Source organism: Chenopodium album, chromosome 21, assembly GCF_948465745.1.
Source record: "Chenopodium album chromosome 21, dcCheAlbu1.1, whole genome shotgun sequence".
Classification (NCBI taxonomy): Eukaryota; Viridiplantae; Streptophyta; class Magnoliopsida; order Caryophyllales; family Amaranthaceae; genus Chenopodium; species Chenopodium album.
In genome coordinates this window covers 15,539,426-15,558,940 of record NC_137854.1, presented here as the reverse complement: position 1 = coordinate 15,558,940, position 19,515 = coordinate 15,539,426, and the positions used below count along the sequence as shown (strand labels likewise).

The following is a 19,515-nucleotide window of genomic DNA, read 5'->3' as shown; positions in this document are numbered from 1 at the left end:
AGTTTAAAAAAAAAAAAAAAAAAAAAAAAAACCTAACTTGGCCTCCAAGTAATAACCGACCTATATTCTGTAATTATAAAACCTATGACTTCATGCAATTGTTATTTGTTACACATAAACTTGTGTTAGTTATCTAGCTAGATTTTATTACCGTATACTTTCTCTTCTTTGCTTCACCTAAATTCTTAGCTAAAACACTACAATTATGGCCGCAATAACTCCATATGTAGATGAATTTCTACCCCCTCTCTACGTTGATGAAGCTCAACCAAAAGCGGATGGTTTGAAACCAGTTTATCTCCATGATTTATACAAGGCGATGTCGTGTTTGGATGGTGCTCGGGTCGTGTACGTCAATGACGCTTTTTCTTGATGATGATGATGATCTCACGGAGTTGTATCAACATGAAGCGTCCGATGAAGAGTCCTTGACTAAGAAAGAACAGAAGATTGTTGTGGTTGAGCAAAATCAAGAATTTGATCAAGAATCGGATGTTGTTAATGATAATTGTTATGCGGAAGAAAGCGAGGATTATGATTATGATTATGATGATGATTATGAATGTGAATTGAGACGAGGAAATGCAAGATCAACCACAAACAAAACTACTATGATTCGCAAGTATTATAGGGGGAAAAATGACAAGGGCTTTAATAGCAAGAAGCTAAACAAGATTATGAGGCGGAATTAATTCATTAAGTACGAAAGTTCATGTTTATTTATCCTTCTAGTCTTCTTGAAACGAAATTACTACATATTTAGTTTAATCTTATCAAAGTTGTACTAGGATTATCTTAATGTATTCATTTTATTCGTGTAATAGATGCTTTATTAGTTTAATAATGAAAGATTATTGTTCTATCAATCAATCATGTGTGCCAATTTTCTTATGGTTGATAAACAAGGTTTTTATTAGGGCTCTTATTAATCATGTCATATGCAAACATTCATATATTGACCTTTTACCCAAAATCAAAGGGTTACGTTCTTTAATTTAATTATTTGTGATTCCTATAATTGTTTAATTTATTTGTTAAGAGGGTCCAATGCCCAAAGATTGAAGTACGTATATCAAACAAAATTTAATCGATCACAACATTAATGATTAAGGTACCGTACATGTCATTCTTGATAATTGTTTTAGTACGTAATATAATTAAGTTATAGATGGATAAATTAGACGAGATTACTTTATTATAATGAAAAATGATAAACATAGTCCTTAGGGCTAAGGACTATGAGGGCTATGTATAAGAAACTTAATAAGGAAATATTGAGGATAAATTAACATTAATTACATCGATTTACACGTGATTTTGTCATGGATTCCCAACTTAATTCCATTTTAGGAAGTATATTTAATACTTATATATAGCCCTAAGGGCTCTACATACATATATATATATATATATATATATATATATATATATATATATATATATATATATATATATATATATATATATATATATATATATATATATATATATATATATATATATATATATATATATATATATATATATTATCACCCAATTATAATACTCCATAGTGTGTATGATGAATTTAAGTTAGAGCTTGTTTTGGCCCCTTACACTACATTAAATTTATCCTACAAATATAGATCGGGTGATTATAAACTTATAATTTTACTACAAATATAAACTACATTTACTACTACGTATTAATTAGTTTAATCTTATCAATGTTCTATTAGGATTCTCTTTATGTATCCTTTTTTTATTTGTGTAATAGGTTTTTTTATGAGTTTAATAATGAAAGATTATTGTTCAATCAATCAATCACATGTGCCAATTTTCTTTTTTATTTTTTTATTTTATTTTTTTTGAACAAACGTGTGCCAATTTTCTTATGGTTAGAGCTTTTTGTCAAACTACCTAATAAAACTCATATTTTGCGAGAAACTAATTAATAAAAAAAATGTTGTAATAAACTACCTAATAAAGGTAAAATAATGTTGTTAAAAACTACCTAAGAAAAGGTAAAATGTTGTAAAATACTACCTATACCAGATTTCCACCGTTGATCGACCTCAAAACCACCACTTTCATTCCCAAAACTAACACAACTTGCTTGAAATCGTCTTCACCACATCTAAATCACTTTTCAATCCCAAAATCACCACCTCTAACAATCCCAACAACCACCATCCTGAAGCACTAATCTGCCCTCACTAACTCGGAATATCCTCCAACCACCTCGAAAATAACCATACCACCTTGAAAATCAACCCTCACGGACGGTATTTTAAGGTGGATCAACGTTCGAAAAACGGTGGAATTTCGGTCAAACAACTTTTTATCTTTTATTAGGTAGTTTCTTATAATTTTTTTTTATTAAGTAATTTCTCACAAAATTTAGGTTTTATTAGATGATTTCTCACAAAAATCCGGTTAATTATCAAGATTTTTATTAGGGCTATTACTAATTATGTCATGTGCAAACATTCAAATAGTTACCTTTACCCATAATCAAAGGGTTTTTATCTGTAATTATTCCTTCAATAGAGGGTCCAATGTCCAAAGAGTGAAGTATGTTGTATATCAAACAAAATTTAAGCACAACATTCATGATTTGTTAAGGATCTGTACCGACTGTACGTGTCATTCAATCTTGATCATTGTTTTAGTAATAATATAGTTAAGTTATAGATCAATTACATGTAGATAACTTTATTATAATATTATGTATAATGATTTTAAGTTAAAGCTTGTTTTGGCCCCTTATACTACATTTTAATTTAATCCTCCTACAAATATAGATCCGGTGATTAGTATGAACTTAGAATTTTGGTGGTTACATGTGTTTTAATTTGGATGAGACAAATGTCGGATTATTACGGACAATTTTTCCTATTTTATTTCAAAAATATAACATACAATATAAAGTTATTGTGATCACATGTGTTTTTAGGTCCACTAATAAGGCCCTGTTCTCTTCACCTTAAAAAAAAAATAATATTAAGTAAAAATAATTTCAGTTCAGTAAAAATAAGTTCACTTCAGTAAAATTAATTTCAGTTCAGCAAAAATAATTTCAGTTCAATAAAAATAAGTTTAGTTTAGTAAAATTCAGTTTTCTTAAAGAAGAATTATAATAGAAAATCAGTAAAAATAATTTCAGTTCAGTAAAATTAATTTAAGTTTAGTAAAAAATAATTTAAGTTCAGCAAAAATAATTTTACTTTAGTAAAAATAATTTCAATTCAGTAAAAATAATTTCAGTTCAGTAAAAATAATTTCGGTTCAGCAAAATTAAGGTGAAGAGAACGGGGCCTAAATCACTATCACATTTGTTCACCTACTGTATAAGCTATTTGTTTCATAAAGATAGCTAGAAATAATCACAATGTGAAATCTAAATCAATTATAAAGAGTAATATTGAAAAGCTAGAAATTATTAATTTACAGTGGATAAATTAACAAATGGATTAATGTAGTTTCATAGGATAATGTGGATCAAAGTTTCATGTTAAAATACACAAAAATTATTTTGAGACAGAGTAAGTTTTGGGGCTAAGAATATAACATGGTCCGTCTATATTTATATGTTGAATTGTAGGATAAAAAAAAATAAATAAATAAAAGATTGTGGTTAAAGATTAAACATGCATATTACCTAAACTTTTCTTTTTAAATTTTTTTTTTGACATCCTATACTTTCCTTAATTCGAGCATATATAACATCATGTCATATCTTTTAACTATGATTTAAAAAACTTTCCCTAATTTTAGTTAAAAAAAAATTCTAAACTTGGCCTATAAGTAGCCGACCTATATTCTATGATTATAAAACCTATAACTTCATGCAATTGTTATTTGTTACAAATAAACTTGTGTTAGTTATCTAGATATTATTACATACCATATACTTTCTCTTCTTTGCTTCACTTAAATTCTAAGCTAAAACACTACAATAATGGCCGCAATTACTCCATACGTAGATGAATTTCTACCTCCTCTTTACAATAATGAAGCTCAACCTAAGGTAGATGGTCTTAAACCAGTTTATCTCCATGATTTATACAAGGCGATGTCGTGTTTGGATGTTGTGCGGGTTGTGTATGCCAATGACGCTACTCACAACGTCATCCGTTCGTGTTTGGGTACTTCGTTTCATAAAGTTCTTTTTCTTGATGACGATGATGATCTCACGGAGTTGTATCAACATGAAGCGTCCGATGAAGAGTCCTTGACTAAGAAGGAAGAACAGAAGATTATTGTGGTTGAACAAAGTCAAGAATTTGATCAAGAATCAGATGTCGCTAATGATAATTGTTATGCGGAAGAAAACGAGGATTATGATTATGATTATGATGGTTTTGAGTATGAATGTGAATTGAGACGAGGGAATACAAGATCAACCACAAACAAAACTACTATGATTCGCAAGTATTATAAGGGAAAAACTGACAAGTCCTTTAATAGCAAGAAGCTAAATAAGAGTAGGAGGCGGATTTAATCAATTAAGTAGTTCGTGTTTAATTTTTCTTCTAGTCTTCTTGAGCTGAAATTAGTTTAATCTTATCAATATTCTAGTTGAACTCTCTCTATGTATTCTTTTTTATTCGTGTAATAGATGCTTATAAGTCTACTAATTAATGAAAGAGATTATTGTTCAATTAATCACGTGTGTAAATTTTCTTATAGTTATTAAACAAGGTTTTTATTAGGGTTAGTTCTTATCAATCATATGTGCAATCATTCAAATATTTACCTTTACAAAAAATTAAAGGGTTATGTTCTTAGTGACTCCTTCATCAATTGTTTAATTTATTTGCCAAGAGGGTCCAATGTTCAAAGAGTGAAGTAAATAAAATAAAAAAATTAACTGATGATAATTTCAAAGAAGGTGTGTTTTTTGGGTGGTAATTTAAAAATTTTCCTAACAATAATCCGTAGTACTAAAAAAAAAAAAAAAAAAAAAAAAAACGTAGTAGCTAGATTGTCTAGAGTAGTTTGCATGGTTTACACGTGATCATTTTCTCATTTAGTCACCTTCAATCTTTTAATTTTTTAGGATGGCCATAAAAATGTTCAATCCACTTCATAAAAAAAAATGTCATTAGCTTCTTATCTTCATTTAGGGTTGTCGACTTACTTGTATACAAGTGATCAATTTTTTTGGAAGAAAAGATAGAGCTTTAGGGAAGATTATTAGTGATCAATATTTATTGAAATGCTCAAATTAAAGTAACAAGCTTCCTATTATTTGATTGACGCGTTTCAATGTAGATGAAGGAAGAAATTAAATAAGTTCTAAGTTTAACAAAAAAGAAATGATAAAGTGAATTGTCAACCATAAAAAGATGTAAGAAATGTTGATATACACATACATTGGCTAATAAAAAAATGATATTAACAAGACATGACTAGGAGAAAAGAGCCATTTAGATCAAGGGCTTTAAGGCTATTCGCCGTTAAACAAAAACCTTTGCAACTATATTCTTCTAGTTCCCACCTTCTGACCTTCATATTAAACGAGCAGGCAAGCTAAAAGAAGCAGAAGAAATTGCCTTGCAGATTCCTAATGACATTGATGATGATGTAATTTGGCGCACTCTTTTAGTTGCTTGCTACTTTCATGGAGATGTTGAGATAGATAGCTTAGTGTGTATCAAAGAAGATGCAGGATATGGAGAGAGAATAAGGAGGAGACTGCGTTTTGTCGTTTTGATGTCAAACATATTGACAGGTCAGGGAAAGTTCAATGAAGCTCAGAACGTAAGGACACTGATGGATAAAAGGCAGGTTCTAAAAATTGCAGGCCATAGTTCAGTCTGAGCTTACAACTGCAGCTTACTGTCACATTAAACCAGGCAGCAGAGCACGCACTAGTGAAATTTCCTTTTGCAGTATCATTTCAAATGAGGAGATAACACTGGCACACTGCACACTGCTGCAGGCCTGCAGCAGGAAAATTATGTTATGTTGCCTAGCAGTCTGTAATTTTTGTACTCTGTCTTTGGAATTCCTTCGAATCGAATAAAACAATGACCCAGCTCTTTAATTTCAGTTCAACCCTTACGGCAACGCACTATACAGAAGGAAAAATGGGACACATCTTATTTCAGAACAAGAGTGTTGAAAAAATAACATACAGAGCACATCTTACAATATGGGTTGATGATACAAAACTACTGAACAAAAACCTTGTTATGATGCATGTGTATAATTATAGAATTTTATGGAAAAAGAATAAAAAGGCGTTCAGATTAAATGGACTTATCTTCCTATATAGTTGCCTCCTGTCATTAACAAAAGAGCTCACTACATCTACAGTTATGTACACCCGGAGAATCTCTGGTAAAACTGGTCTTCTCCGTAAAGCCTATATCAATGAAGTGCAGATATGATTCCAACCATAGGTCTGAAAAAAACTCACTCTAGGCTAAGCATATGCACAATTGCAAACCTCCGGAGTTCAGCAATTGGGAAGAACAAAATCCAGGGCAATAAGTTCACCAATTGTGCAACTGAGAAGTAATGCTTTTAACCACAGGATGATATTGTGTGTGCAGGTATTTCTTAGCTTTCTCAGAACCAGGTTTCTCAAGCCACTCATCATATAACCCTTTTGCGACAGGATTTTGAAATGGATCAGCAACCAAAACCTGCCACAATAAGGATCAGCAATCAGAGATGTACCTAAACGACAAAACTTATCAACCAAAAATGCTATCTTCCAACTTCAATGACATCTTTGCAAATAACTCAACAAGCAAAGACAGAAATTATCAATAAGCACTAAAGTTAAAAAAGTGTGAAATGTACCATTGAGTGACTAATTCTAGCAAGCAAGGTCAAACATGAACACATAACAGAGTTTTTCCATGTTAGGTTCTAAGGTACTATACAGTCATAAACGGATAAACCAGGAGAACGATATGCGAGTATTCGCATTAAGAAACGAGACTTCCTTCCAAAGAAATATCTCGTGCCAACTAAGAGGTCAGCATCAAAAAAAAGGAGAGGGGAGGGGTGAAGCAACCAACAAATTAAGGACACTGAAACTAGAAGTTACATTATGGCATCATATGAAACTGAAGGTCAATGTGTATGCATGCACTGTAATTTGTTCCTTGTCACACTGCAAATACATCTTATTGTAAGAGATACATCTAAAGCATTCAAGAACAGTTCAAAAAAGCAATGAAATCCTTACATTCTCCATGTAAACACTTTCCAATTGCTGAATTAAATCTTTAGCAGACTGTCCTGGCTTCGGCTTGATTTGACCACCACCATTCAAGCAACCTGCAACCCAAAAAAGTATCCAATTACAGTCCCAGTTGATCTAATTCCAAACCAGATAAAATAAAAACAAGATGAGCAAGAACACAATTTTAACCTGAAGGACATGCCATGATTTCCAGATAATCATAATCACATTTTCCAGTTTTGATTTTCCTAACTACATTTTGCAGATTTCGAAAGCCATAACATAAGGCAAACTTTAAGACAGTTTTTCCCTCAACCTGCAACTCAAAACATTAGCGTCAATCTTTTACATGGAAGGAAAATTCTACAGATGAGAAATCAGAACTCAAGAATCCCCACTCAGTGGCAGTGCTGAGTACATATAGAAAATCAATGCATACATGAAGAAAACAAGCAAGGTATACTTGTAGCAGGAATGGGATATTGTGAAAATTCCACAAGTCAAGATGTAAAAGGACCAGGCTGGACTGGACAAAAGGAAGATTGTCAAACAGATTCTTGTATGGTACTCATCCTAACTTATCTGGGACTTTTAAATTTTAGCTCATTCTAGGTCCAAAACCAGAAGATACACAAAATTGATCGATGGACCAAATTCTTGTACCTTAAGCGATAATGAACATGATGACATCTCCATTGAAGAGAGAGGAAGCAAAAGAAAAACAGAACAAGAGGAAATGAATCGAACTCGACTGGCAACAAACAAAAGAGGATTGAAGGAGATAGGCGAGAAGATGGTCAAGGGAGTATAGTATTGGAAGGAGCCTGAGGCTTCAAAATCTCAGTAGTGTAATTAAAATCCACCCTGGTGCAAGGAATTTTTCAACTCTTATGTAAAGAAAAAAGAATCCTCTTAAAGAGCCAACCAATAAAGCACATATCAACTATTGCATAAAGAAATAACTGCAAGCTATTCAAGATTCTGCAGAAACCACTTCAGCTGCCAAACAAAAATCCATGCAGTTGGTTAAGTTTGCATAAAGATTCCTGAAATTAGAAAGAGAGATTTTACTTCAAAAATAACTTCACGGAAGTCTGAATTCCTTATCATTCTGAACTCTATAGGTCCCTCAATGTCTTTGTCAAAAAGGGCCTTTGCTGCATGCCTGAAAATAGTTTCAGCATAGCCCCCAGAACCTCCATTGACTCCATACAGATATCCATCATCAGTAATATTTGTCAACCTGAAGGTGGTAATTAAAGATCGTACACCATCAGTAACAACTACAGTAGAATACCAAATTGAAGCATCAGCCATAAAAGTTAGTTGATTCCTACATCTTATCAAGCGGAGATTCGTCCAAGGAGCTAAAATCCACAGATTTTAACTGTCACCAAAAAAATAAAAAATAAAAATAAAATAAAATAAATATAATCAGTAACATAGGAGTCATTACAAATAATATGAAATGAAACTAGCAGCTGAAAGTTTTTTTTTGTACCTGTATTAGTTCCAAAACCTCTCCAGAGGTCAACACAGAATCCACCTCTGCTACCCCTAGATCACCGTGTATATTATTTTCATCTGGATATTCCATTTCAAACACAAAGTCTTCTCTTGCAGCCTCAAGTTTCTTGTCATAACAAGGCATCACAGTGACATGATAAACTTCATCTGGCCTGTTTATAACCCATTAATCCACTGAGAGAGAAATGACAAGAAAATTACAAGTTTTTTTTTTTAAAAAAAAATGTTATGTTTAACTATGCCATAGAACCAAAGAATATTAGTTTCTTATGGAGATGTGGGCCTAAAGTTTAAATTACCTCAAAGACATTTTCTGGCAGAGGTAGCGCTTCAAGACAGCCCCAATTGTCTGCTGAGGGCTCTTTACGGAAGAGATGTAAGGTAAGATGTAGGATCCAAGAGTTTTTTCTGCATAGCAGATCCATCCTGAGAGTTTCACAGGGAAAAAAGGTACATTCAAATGAAGAAAGCCCTCAAAAGTAAAGCTAGTCTTTTCTCTTTCTTTCTTTAATTCCATTTTATTTTTCTCTTTCTTTCTATTCATTTCTACATATTTTCTTTTCTTCAATCTTATTTCTGCACCAGGGGCCGGGGGGTGTTGGTAAGCAAAATATATACCTGGACAAGCGGATGAAATTATTGGCAGTGATGTCTTACTCCCATCATCATCACCAGACTGCCTTTGCTTATAGCGTACCACAAATTCATTACATGCTTCTATAAGCGCTAAATCTCTACTGCAGCTGGTGTCAAAAACAGCCTTCACTCCAAGGGACTTAAAAAATGTTGTGAGCTTCTTAAAAGCCTGAAGGGAAGAAGAAATATGACCTCAGCAAAAGGTAAAAATGTCAAAGTAAATGCAAAATTAACCCACACCTCAGCATTCAATCATCCATGATTTTCTAGAAGCGGGCAAAGGAGAAACTAAAAAAGAATCTGAACTGCAAATTTTAAATTACTCGTCTCTTTTTAAGCACTGCATAGTGCATAGTTGAAAGGGTAAAACATATAAAGGTATAGGCAACATAGAAGCATAACTTCAATGTAAAGTTAAAACACCACCAGTCATCCAGTCTACATCACACTTCTCAATAAAAAATCCATGTTTACAAAAGAAGCACTAACAAGTCAGCAAGAGTTATGCCTACATGAAGTCTGTCTCTGAATCCAGTTGTTAAGAATCAAGTTTTCCAGGAAATCTAGCATATCAACAGTATTGAATATTTGGAGAGAATTTTTTTTTAAAAATAAAAAAGTAAAGCAAGAAGCATTAAAAGAAAAGCTAAGGTCAAATTATTATATGGATCAAGATGAACAATGCAATTACAACCTAACCACACTTCAAGGGGTGGGAATGTGGGATTTCTCCTACTGATTGTTTCCCTCACTACTTACTGTATAACTCTCATACATGGCTTTTATACCCTTCTCTACTTTCCTTGCAAGTGTTGTAACTAATAAAGCTAAACATTCCTAACATTATCCATGGGATTCCTTCTAGAATATTCGAGAAACATAGGAGGCCTTGGCTGATTTGTTGCACATGTCTGACTCTAGCCCTATCCAACATACCAACTCCATCTCTAACCCTAAAAAATATCTCCATTCTCTTTTGTTGTAGAGTTACCTACAACTGGAAGCATGCTAGGGAGCTTAATCCAAAACTGAAAAATGGAGCAGCTGAGCCATAGAACACAAAATGCTCCTTTGTTTACCACAAATGTTTCCTGCTTTTAGCCTAATAAGTGATTCACCCTCACATTTAAGTCCAATACGAATTTCTATCGAGGCTAGGAGAAAACAAAAAAGGAGTCGCATTTTTGTAGCATGCTTGGAAAAAAGTTTAGTGGGTCACAAACATTCCTTCACATCTAAATACAAACATGCTCACTTGATGGGTGACTTTTCCATTTAGATCCCAACAAATCATGACTTTACATTGTTCTACCATCTTAAAACAATTCATATATTGCATACCTCATAGTTTTACTATATCATAATTGATTTATTACCTTGCTCAAAAGAAGGTAATTTTATATACTCCCTCTATTCCCTAAAGTTCGACTTACTTTCAATTTTGAGACGTTTACTTCTACTTCTAATCCTCTTTGGAAAACCTCTCTTACTATCTTACATCTCTTACCCTATAATATTTACACTTTTTTACTCACTCTCTTACTTTATTCACTTTTTTCTTAATACCCACCCACCTTTTCACCACATCTCTATTATACCGTTCACTACTTTCTTTACACCCACTCGCTTTTTCCATGCATTACTAGAAACAAGAGTGTAGTAAGAAAGTCGTAATTTTGAGAATGTAGGGAGTATTTGTAACAAGCAATATAATTAATCAAGCATTCTATTAAAGGAATACAAAATGTCCTGAAGGCTGAAGCTTAAACTCTTCTTCTTAATCAAAGCAACAATTGTAACTTCAATAACAGAACCCAGAGAGCCCATTATACAAATATGATATAGATTACCAAACACTCCTTTCTTTCAAAATACAAAGGGCAAGGATCATTATTTGAGAAATAATGACGAAGTAGACTTGAGATACATATATGGATCTCCCAATATATGAGCAGTCCTCAACAATTGAGCATTTGGTGAAAGAATACTTCTAAATAATTTCAACAAGAGCTTTCAACCGTAAAATTATCGATTTTATTATAGTTTTGGAAGGTTCTAAAAATAAGTTTTACGCATAAAGAAAAATTACGTACGAAATAGAAATCTATCATCAAAACCTCAGGAAAACAACTCATAGAAAATTACACTTGGACAAAGGTGCTAAACAGTAATCATCCATGGCCATGACACCAAAACGCACAACAATCAACAACGTCCCAGCCCTTAAAAACAGCATGTTCTGCTAACCATCCATCTCTAATAAGAATACTGCCATAAGGGAAAGAAAACCAAGTAAGATGCCACACCTGAAGCGGTGTGAGGCCAAAATGAGCTGCTAAAGAAGCCCTAGACTGCGGCGAAATGGATACTAGGACTGTCTTTCCTTTATTGATACTTGACAGAAACTCATCTAAACTTTGTTTCTCAAGCATCACAGTCTCCGCTGATGTTATACATCCACTGGATATGACAACAGAAATAAAATGTATTAGAGTAAAAAAATAAATAAATAACCCAAAATAAAAGTCACTACACCTAGTTAACATAGCCATGATTGTGTGATTTGATGATTAATGAAAACAGAAAAACTACATACAGAAAGCAAAAATGTAGTTCAGCATGTAAGGCATTCCAGGAATAGTAATTCTTTGCTTTAATGACTGATTAGCAAAAGAAACATTCCCTGTCAGAGTTTAATGAGTATCTTCATTTTCCCACAACATATGGGTGATAGATGGTCTAAAATAACAATAATAAACAATCCTAAAAAAAAGGACAAGACACCTATTGCAAGAACCATATATAGAGATTGTATCACCTAAAGCACTCAATTGACTGAACCATACTGAAGACAAGTTCACACAAAATAGACTAAAATCAATGAAAATATTTTAGCAACAGAAAGGGATTGGGAAATATCTCCCATTTTCATGTCTACCCCTCCTCCAAATTAACTCTCTAAAGCTCTGATTCTCTCAGAAAATCTAATCCTTTCCCCCACTACCAAAAGAATTCAGTACAATAACAGTCTGAAGACTAAATGAGTTGATCCGGACATCTTCTATCCTCTCATTATTTTCTTTATCACTCTGCTTTATGCTCCCACTTTTCCTCATTCTTTTAAAACCATGCTTCAGCAAAACGGCTGACTAATTTCAGCACACATGGCATGCTATGTATCAAGAATAGAAGGTAAAGTTCAAGCTTGTCAAGAGTCAAGACGTTTACAAATTAGCAAGACTTCTACAACAAGACAGTTCAAGATATATACTACATATTTATTTTCAGGCAATCATAAATAAATTAATAAAAGTTGTAGGATTCTCAAAATATATTCGATTTCTTTTTTAAGTAGATGAGAAACCATGGGCTTCATATGGTCCATCCAGAAAGACATTATGGGTACCCAAAAAAAATACAAACAGGACAAGCCTAACATTAGACACCCTAAACTTACATAATTCATAATATCTTTGCAACCCTAACAAAAAATCACCATACAGGACAAGCTGAACATTGGGCATTTTAAACGAACATAATTAATAATTTCCTTACAATCCTACAACAAATGTTCTTAGAGGGTTACCTGCATGCCAGGCAGTCCTTGAGTGAAATTTTAACAGGTTCCGAAGCAGCAGGAGGCCCCACCTTTGCTCTTTTCTAACCTCAATAGATCATTCAAAGCAGCAACTTATTAGTTGAACTCCCAAAAAAGGTAAAAAGTTTAAATCTTTAAACCAGTATTTAGAAGTATACTAGTAAAGGCTCGTGAGAATAAAGAAACCAAAAGTAAATAAACAAAACAAACTACATCCAATTTATTAATCACCTTCCATAACTACAAAAACTACATCTTTGGTCCTATAACGTTCCAAAGTTTCAACTGTTCCAGAAGCATCTAACAACAAGAAAACACACAACACCATCTTAAACCACCTCAGTTCTCAAAATTCAACTCACGGCCGGCAATCCCACGAATTCACAGCTCCAAAATGAAATTCCTCACCAGAAGAACTAAATTCAACTTAATTTCCAAACCAACAATTCCATCAGTTGTTCGCAAATAGAATCACACACAAAACAATTACATCTATCCTTTATTTCAAATACATCTAACAACATGAATTTAAGTGTTTGCAGTAAAAAAACAGCACCCTTCCCCTCCCTAGAAGTAATAACCTTCAAATTCAGCTAACATGTCAACCCAACAGCATCATCTTTTATTTTCTTCCCTAAGTATTCAAACTTGTATTGCCAAGAACACGAAATGAGAACAGTGAGTTTCTACATTAATTTCTACACTCCAAAAATCAAAATTCAACACTCGAGAAGCAACAAAATCACAATTCCAAAATTAAAATCCTCCGCAAAAGAACTTAATAATTTAATTTCCGAATTCCATACTACATTAACCAACATAACTGCTCCCGCAAATCAAAAACTCAACTGGTCACTAATCATCAACAAAATTAAAACTTGAATAAATATATTTCTACAAATATCATGCATCAAATCACCAAAATTATCAAATTCAACAGAAATAAAAACAGAATAACAATATTCAAACTCCCTAGGGTTTCAGGTAATTCGTAGAAAATCGGAAGAAAAAAAAAAAAAAAAACAAGAAAACAAACCTCGAAATCATTAACAATAGGTTTGGTGGGATTAGGTTTAAGTTGGCCGACAATACAAGCTTGAGATGGAGCAATGAAATCGTTCAAATCGCCGATCCTCAATGTTGCCGAGAACTTCTCCGACATCTTTTCTTCCGGCGGTTGAGTAGAAGTGAGTCGAGGTGAGAGGAAATGGGGAATGGGAGAAGAGAGAAGAGAGAAGAAAAGGGAAAAGAAAAAATATTAAAATTGGTTGGGAAAGGTATCGAACCGCGAATTTCACCTTTGCTAATAATCCCACATTTTTTATTATTATCTAATAATTCCATCTTTAGGGGCATTATGGTCATTGTCCTGTCGATAACCGATATAATAAGTAAACATGTCACGTGTCACTTAGTGATTCGTCGGAATTTTTTATATATTTCTTTTTAAAAAAAATTAAAAAAATATTAATTTTTTTTTCCCTTTCCTTCTTCCTTATCGTTTTCCCCTCCTTCCTCCATTTTTCCCGGCTAGGCAGCCCACCCCTTCCCCTACAACAAGCCACCCCCACCTCATGATAGGGCTTTTAACTCATATCTTAGTCTTAATTTGAACAATGTTCTCGAATGTATGATTAAATCCTTGCAAACACAAAAGCATACAATGATACAAATATTTTACAACTAATCTTAGAACACTATCAAGAAAAGTAAGAAAAAAACTGGCGCTTATTCTAAAACCCAGTCCCACATTTCCTTCTTCTTCTTCCACCACCCAATTTTCAACCTTGTTCAAACCCCAAAAATCCCGAAACACAAATCCTTGGAACAACCCGCCCCAACCACCCCCACCCCCAAAACATAAACCCCCAGCCACGCCCACCCCTGAAACAGCCTATCTTAGCCACCCGCACCCTCGAAACACCCCAACCCAACCTATTCCTCACCCCAAATCAATACATTTCAGCCTTCCCACACCCCGAAACGCCTAGCCCTAACCTTCCCTAACCCTTGAAAAACACCAACCCAACCCTCCCCACCACGAAAATCCCCATCCCAACAAAGGCACATCTTGGGTCTTTAAATTGGAGCATCAATTAAAATTGTTGGTGTCAAATTGCTCAAATGGAGGCTAGAATCATGATTGTAGGTGGCCAAATGCTAATTGCAATGATTTGGAGGTCAAATTGTTATTGATTGGTGGCGGATTGGAGTGCTGGGATTGCGAGATGGTTGAAATACGAGGGTGATGGTTGCTGGTGAGAAGGAAGTGTGGATGGGTGGCGTGGATGTTGATGAGTCAGCAAGGAGCGGCGAGGGCAAAGGGAATGCGTGGTAAGTATAATACCCCGTATTTTTATACGTATTTTATTTTAAATAAGTATTTTGTAAAGTATTTAAATAATTCAAAATGAATTATTTATAATATTTTACTTTATTTTATAATTTAAAAGTTTCTTTCAAAAAAAAATTTTATAATTTAAAAGTATATGTTGGGGCATGTAATTTTATCAAAGGAATGTTTTATAAAAAAATTTTTTATAAAAGACTAGTTTAATTAGGAAAAGGATTAGTAAGGGAAAGGGAATTCAAGGGTAGTAGGGATTCTAGAGAAAAGGGGTATAAATATTCAACACATGGGCAACTTTGCCCAGAGTGGAGAATACCCGAGGTAATTTTTCTCTCTCTTCTCTCTTATTTTTCTTCTCTTTCTTTCTTTTTCCCCTTCCCCTTTTTGCACGGACCACCACCTGTCACCACCACGTCCACCAGCGGCGCGCCGCACCACCAGCAAGTGCCGGCGGCAGCAACGACACCACCAGCAGCGCGGCAGCAGCCGGCTGTGGTGTTGTCGTGGCTGTTGTTGGCGCACCACCTTCGAAAAAAACTTGTTCTTTTTAATTCTTTTGCTTAAATCTAAATCAAATTATTAATTATAGGTTTGTGATTGATTTTATGATGTTTGATTATAAGTAGGAAGTAAATTAATTTTCAGATTTTGATTTTATTTGAAAAGCCCCAAATTGAAAACCCTAGGTTTAATTTCTAAATTTATGTATTATGATGGAATTGGATTATGGTTAATGTATTAACCAAAATTCAAGCTTTATTAAAAATCCATCATAATACATTAATTACCCGTTAATTGGGGTTAGTTAAAGTAAGGGGTTTTAAATTAATTAATTTTCAGCTTGTTTTAATTAATTTATGAGTGATTTAGTGAGTGTTAATATTGCTGGAAATTTGAGTGGAGTAGATATTAATGACTCCTAATATTTTGGTTTGTAGGAGATTTCCAACTAAGTGATTTTGCAGAGTCGCAACGATTCTAAGATCATATTCAAGGTACGTTTGCGTACTTAGGATATTTTTGATGATGTAGTAACATGCTAGGCTTGAGTAATTAATCTCAAGTAGTATCATGCTAAGATTATGATTGGAAATTGTGGATTTATTGATATTGATTTATTGATATTGGTGATTGAATTATGAAGCATGATTTATTTGAGATGGATTAATGATTGGAAAATTATTGTTTGGCATGTTGTATATGAATCACACTTTTATTTATGGCATGATAGAAAACATGTTTAATTAAACTATATGTTTAATTGAGTTTGAAATATTGAAAAGGAATTTTATTATTGTTCATATAATTTTTATTGATGCTTTAAGCATGAGGAAAGAGTTATTTAAGTGTCTTTGAACACGAGGAATAAATTATATTTTGATGCTTTGTGCACTTAAGGTGTTTTCAAAACCGAGGGATAGGTTTGTAGCCCATTATGCGTTTAAGGTGTCTTTGACACCGAGGTAATTTAAAAAAGGTTCAACATTAAATATTATGTGATCACTAGTTATTCAAGAATTAAATTGGTATGTTTGAATAATTGTTATGATTGATTGTATAATGGTTTGAGAGTCATCACCAAGTCTAAAAATATGTAAATAACGTAAAGTGAAAGAGATTACGCACCAAAACTCTTGGAACGTATACACCTTGAGTATGAACACATGGGGGAAGTTATGGGGTACATACAGGACGTTGTACTTTCCATAGTAATATATTGATTATGTTTATAAATCGGTTCAAATGTGACAAGATCCGACTTCCAAAAAATCCAAATCCCTCCATTAAACCCTTGATCATCCACTCTAGTATGTCCCGAATACCTTAGAATGGTTGAAATTCTTTCAGAATGTTGACCCCCATATGAGTTTCAACAAGAGCAAAAACAGTCGGTGTGTTATTATTAATTAATTCTCTCAGTGCGCTAAGAAAAGCACGACTCCCCGCCCCTTGTAAATTCCATACCATGAATGAAATAGACAATGAATCTGGAGCTAAATTTGGTATAGTGTCTTCCATTAATACAGGAATAGAAGGCAAAGAAATTATGTAAGCACTTGAGATTAATCACATAATAATTAAACGACTTACTTCATTGGGCATCCTCAAGGTGACCACCAATTCCATGGGCTCCGGGATCGGTTCCATCCATGATTCGATCCTCACCTCCAATATGTTCGTTAGGGAATCTGCTATGCCCAAATATGGCTTGTCCATTGTTTGTCCCACACACAAAATTTTGTCCGTCGGGATCATTAGTTGGATGACATACAAAGGTGGGGGAACACATGTGTGAGTTCCTTTGTTGTTGCATTGTTCAAAACCTGCTCAATCACCTCTTGAAAATCCTCTGAGTTCTTTGGTGTAGCAGCTTCTGAAAAGGCAGTTTGGGTATTTTCCTTTCCTCAATATTTTCACCTCGTACAGGTTGTACTGGTGCTTTTGGGGTAAAAATATTAGTAAATGGTTCAAGTGGATTATTTGTTTGGGTACTTGCCTTAATCCTTTTGCTATAATCTTTTTTCTTAAAAGCTGACTTCCCTCCCCCTCGATTTTCTTGATTTTTCCCAAAATTAAACGTGGGATTTGAGATAATTTTAGGGAAAATTGTGATAGGTCCCCACGGTTTATTGTGGGGATACCACTCTCACTAATTACGGAAGATGAGATCAAATCTTTGTTAGTTTGATCACTATCCAAATTGATAATATTTTCTTGCCTATTTTTCACCATAGAATCCTCCAAGAAAATATTCTCTTCAGCGTCATGTGAGGCAAGGACCTCGAAATTCGATTTCTTTCCATCCAAGCCATTCCAAATTCTAGTTGCATTCTTGGTAGTTGCTAATTTGTCTCTCTATTCAAAATTTGCCCTTCCTTCGCTTGACCCGGCCCTGTTTTATCCATTTTCGGGTTTCTTTTCCGACTCGGTTTCTTAACTAGCATCCAGTCCCCATAGTCATCTACTTCCTCTGGTTTTGCCAAAGATTCCTTTCGAGGTTCCTTCATAACATCCAGCTGGTTATTAACTTGGTCAATCATCATGGTATCTGTATGAGTCTTCGAAGCACATTGATCCTCGACATGACCCAGCCTACCACACTTGCAGTAAAGCATCTTTATTCCTTCGTACTGGATTCTCCATATTTTCCCATATAACCAGAATTTCGAGAGAAGAGGTTTTGAGAGATCTATTTCCACACTAAGTCTTGTAAATTGACCCCTTTCCGCATATGCTATGGATTTATCTACTCTAATAACTTTACCAATTTTTGCTCCAATATTCTTTAGAAATTCTTCATCAAAATACTCCACTAACAAGTTCGGAATTCTAACCCATGAAGTTAGCACATTTATGGATGCCTACTCCGGGATAAAATTAGGAGTCCATTTCCTTATAGTGAGGTACTTATCATCAATTAGCCATGGTCCTTGAGTGATGACATAGTTATAGTCGTCCACATTATTGAACCTTGCAATGAAATACTTGCAAATATCCGTGAGAATTAATTCTCCTTTTAGCTGCCACTTACGTTTCAGCCTTTTCATGAGTCCCATGTAGCCTAGGCTCCCATCGAACATCCTAATTATTAGGGTGTTCCTCCATGGTTTTATGCATAGCTCTTTTTTCCTCCTTGGATAAGAGAATGATAGGCCATCTATCACAATCTTCTAAGCCTTCCAGGGGTTCATCATCATTAGAGACATCTTCCTCGTCGTCCTCCATTTAAAACCTAAATCTGCTTGGGAGGCAATTTGGGTGTCCCTCAAAAGGTCCCTAAAGAATTCCGGTGCTGCACCAGGCATGAGAACTGGAATTTCTTTTGAAAAGATAAACATTACCAAGTAGAATTCTTTCCAATAATTTAATTGAGTCTACGAGTTTTCGAATGATTTTATATCATGCCTAATTGCCTATCTACAACTTTATACTGTAGGCAAATTTCGACGCGTTATTTTCTAATTAAAAATTTATCCATCTAAATATTATGAGACGGATAAATATTTAAACAAATTACCATATTTTTTTTGCGTATATGTTTCCGAAATATTATAGTGACATTATACATACATATCAATCAATATAAGTTTTTGGTTTCGTAAAAAAAAAATGTTATGAAATATATAGAAATTAGAGGATTAACAGAAGAAGGTAAAAAAGAGAAACATTACTACTTGTATATATTACTTTTGGTAATATTTTTGTGTGCATCATACAAGT

At 33.8% G+C, this 19,515-nt stretch overlaps 1 protein-coding gene across 2 annotated transcripts; it reads right to left on the bottom strand.

Annotated features, from left to right (window-relative positions):
* Nucleotides 1–5,301: 5,301 nt before the first annotated feature.
* LOC145601105 (protein NAR1-like) lies at nt 5,302–14,214 on the bottom strand. 2 transcript variants are annotated; one of them, XM_081657045.1, is made up of 12 exons: nt 13,981–14,214; nt 12,933–13,006; nt 11,653–11,806; nt 9,329–9,515; nt 9,010–9,136; nt 8,685–8,862; nt 8,521–8,570; nt 8,255–8,426; nt 7,373–7,499; nt 7,187–7,278; nt 6,437–6,635; nt 5,302–6,352 (listed from the first exon to the last, which is right to left on the bottom strand). In XM_081657045.1, the coding sequence occupies exons 1-11, from the start codon at nt 14,104–14,106 to the stop codon at nt 6,483–6,485; spliced, it is 1,440 nt and encodes a 479-aa protein (XP_081513171.1). In that variant the 5' UTR covers nt 14,107–14,214; the 3' UTR covers nt 5,302–6,352; nt 6,437–6,482. The 2 variants fall into 2 exon arrangements, with proteins under 2 accessions (XP_081513171.1, XP_081513170.1); XM_081657044.1 differs by having other exon boundaries at nt 5,302–6,635.
* Between the last annotated feature and the right edge of the window lie 5,301 nt (nt 14,215–19,515).

What these genes read in the sequence shown, in the direction of transcription:
- LOC145601105 (XM_081657044.1), bottom strand. Translation starts at nt 14,106, where the DNA reads ATGTCGGAGAAGTTCTCGGCAACATTGAGGATCGGCGATTTGAACGAT. An exon ending in TTGGCCTCACACCGCTTCAG is followed by an intron (nt 9,516 to 11,652) that starts GTGTGGCATCTT and finishes TCTTCCCTTCAG; the next exon opens with GCTTTTAAGAAGCTCACAAC. An exon ending in AATCATGGCATGTCCTTCAG is followed by an intron (nt 7,279 to 7,372) that starts GTTAAAATTGTG and finishes TTTGGGTTGCAG; the next exon opens with GTTGCTTGAATGGTGGTGGT.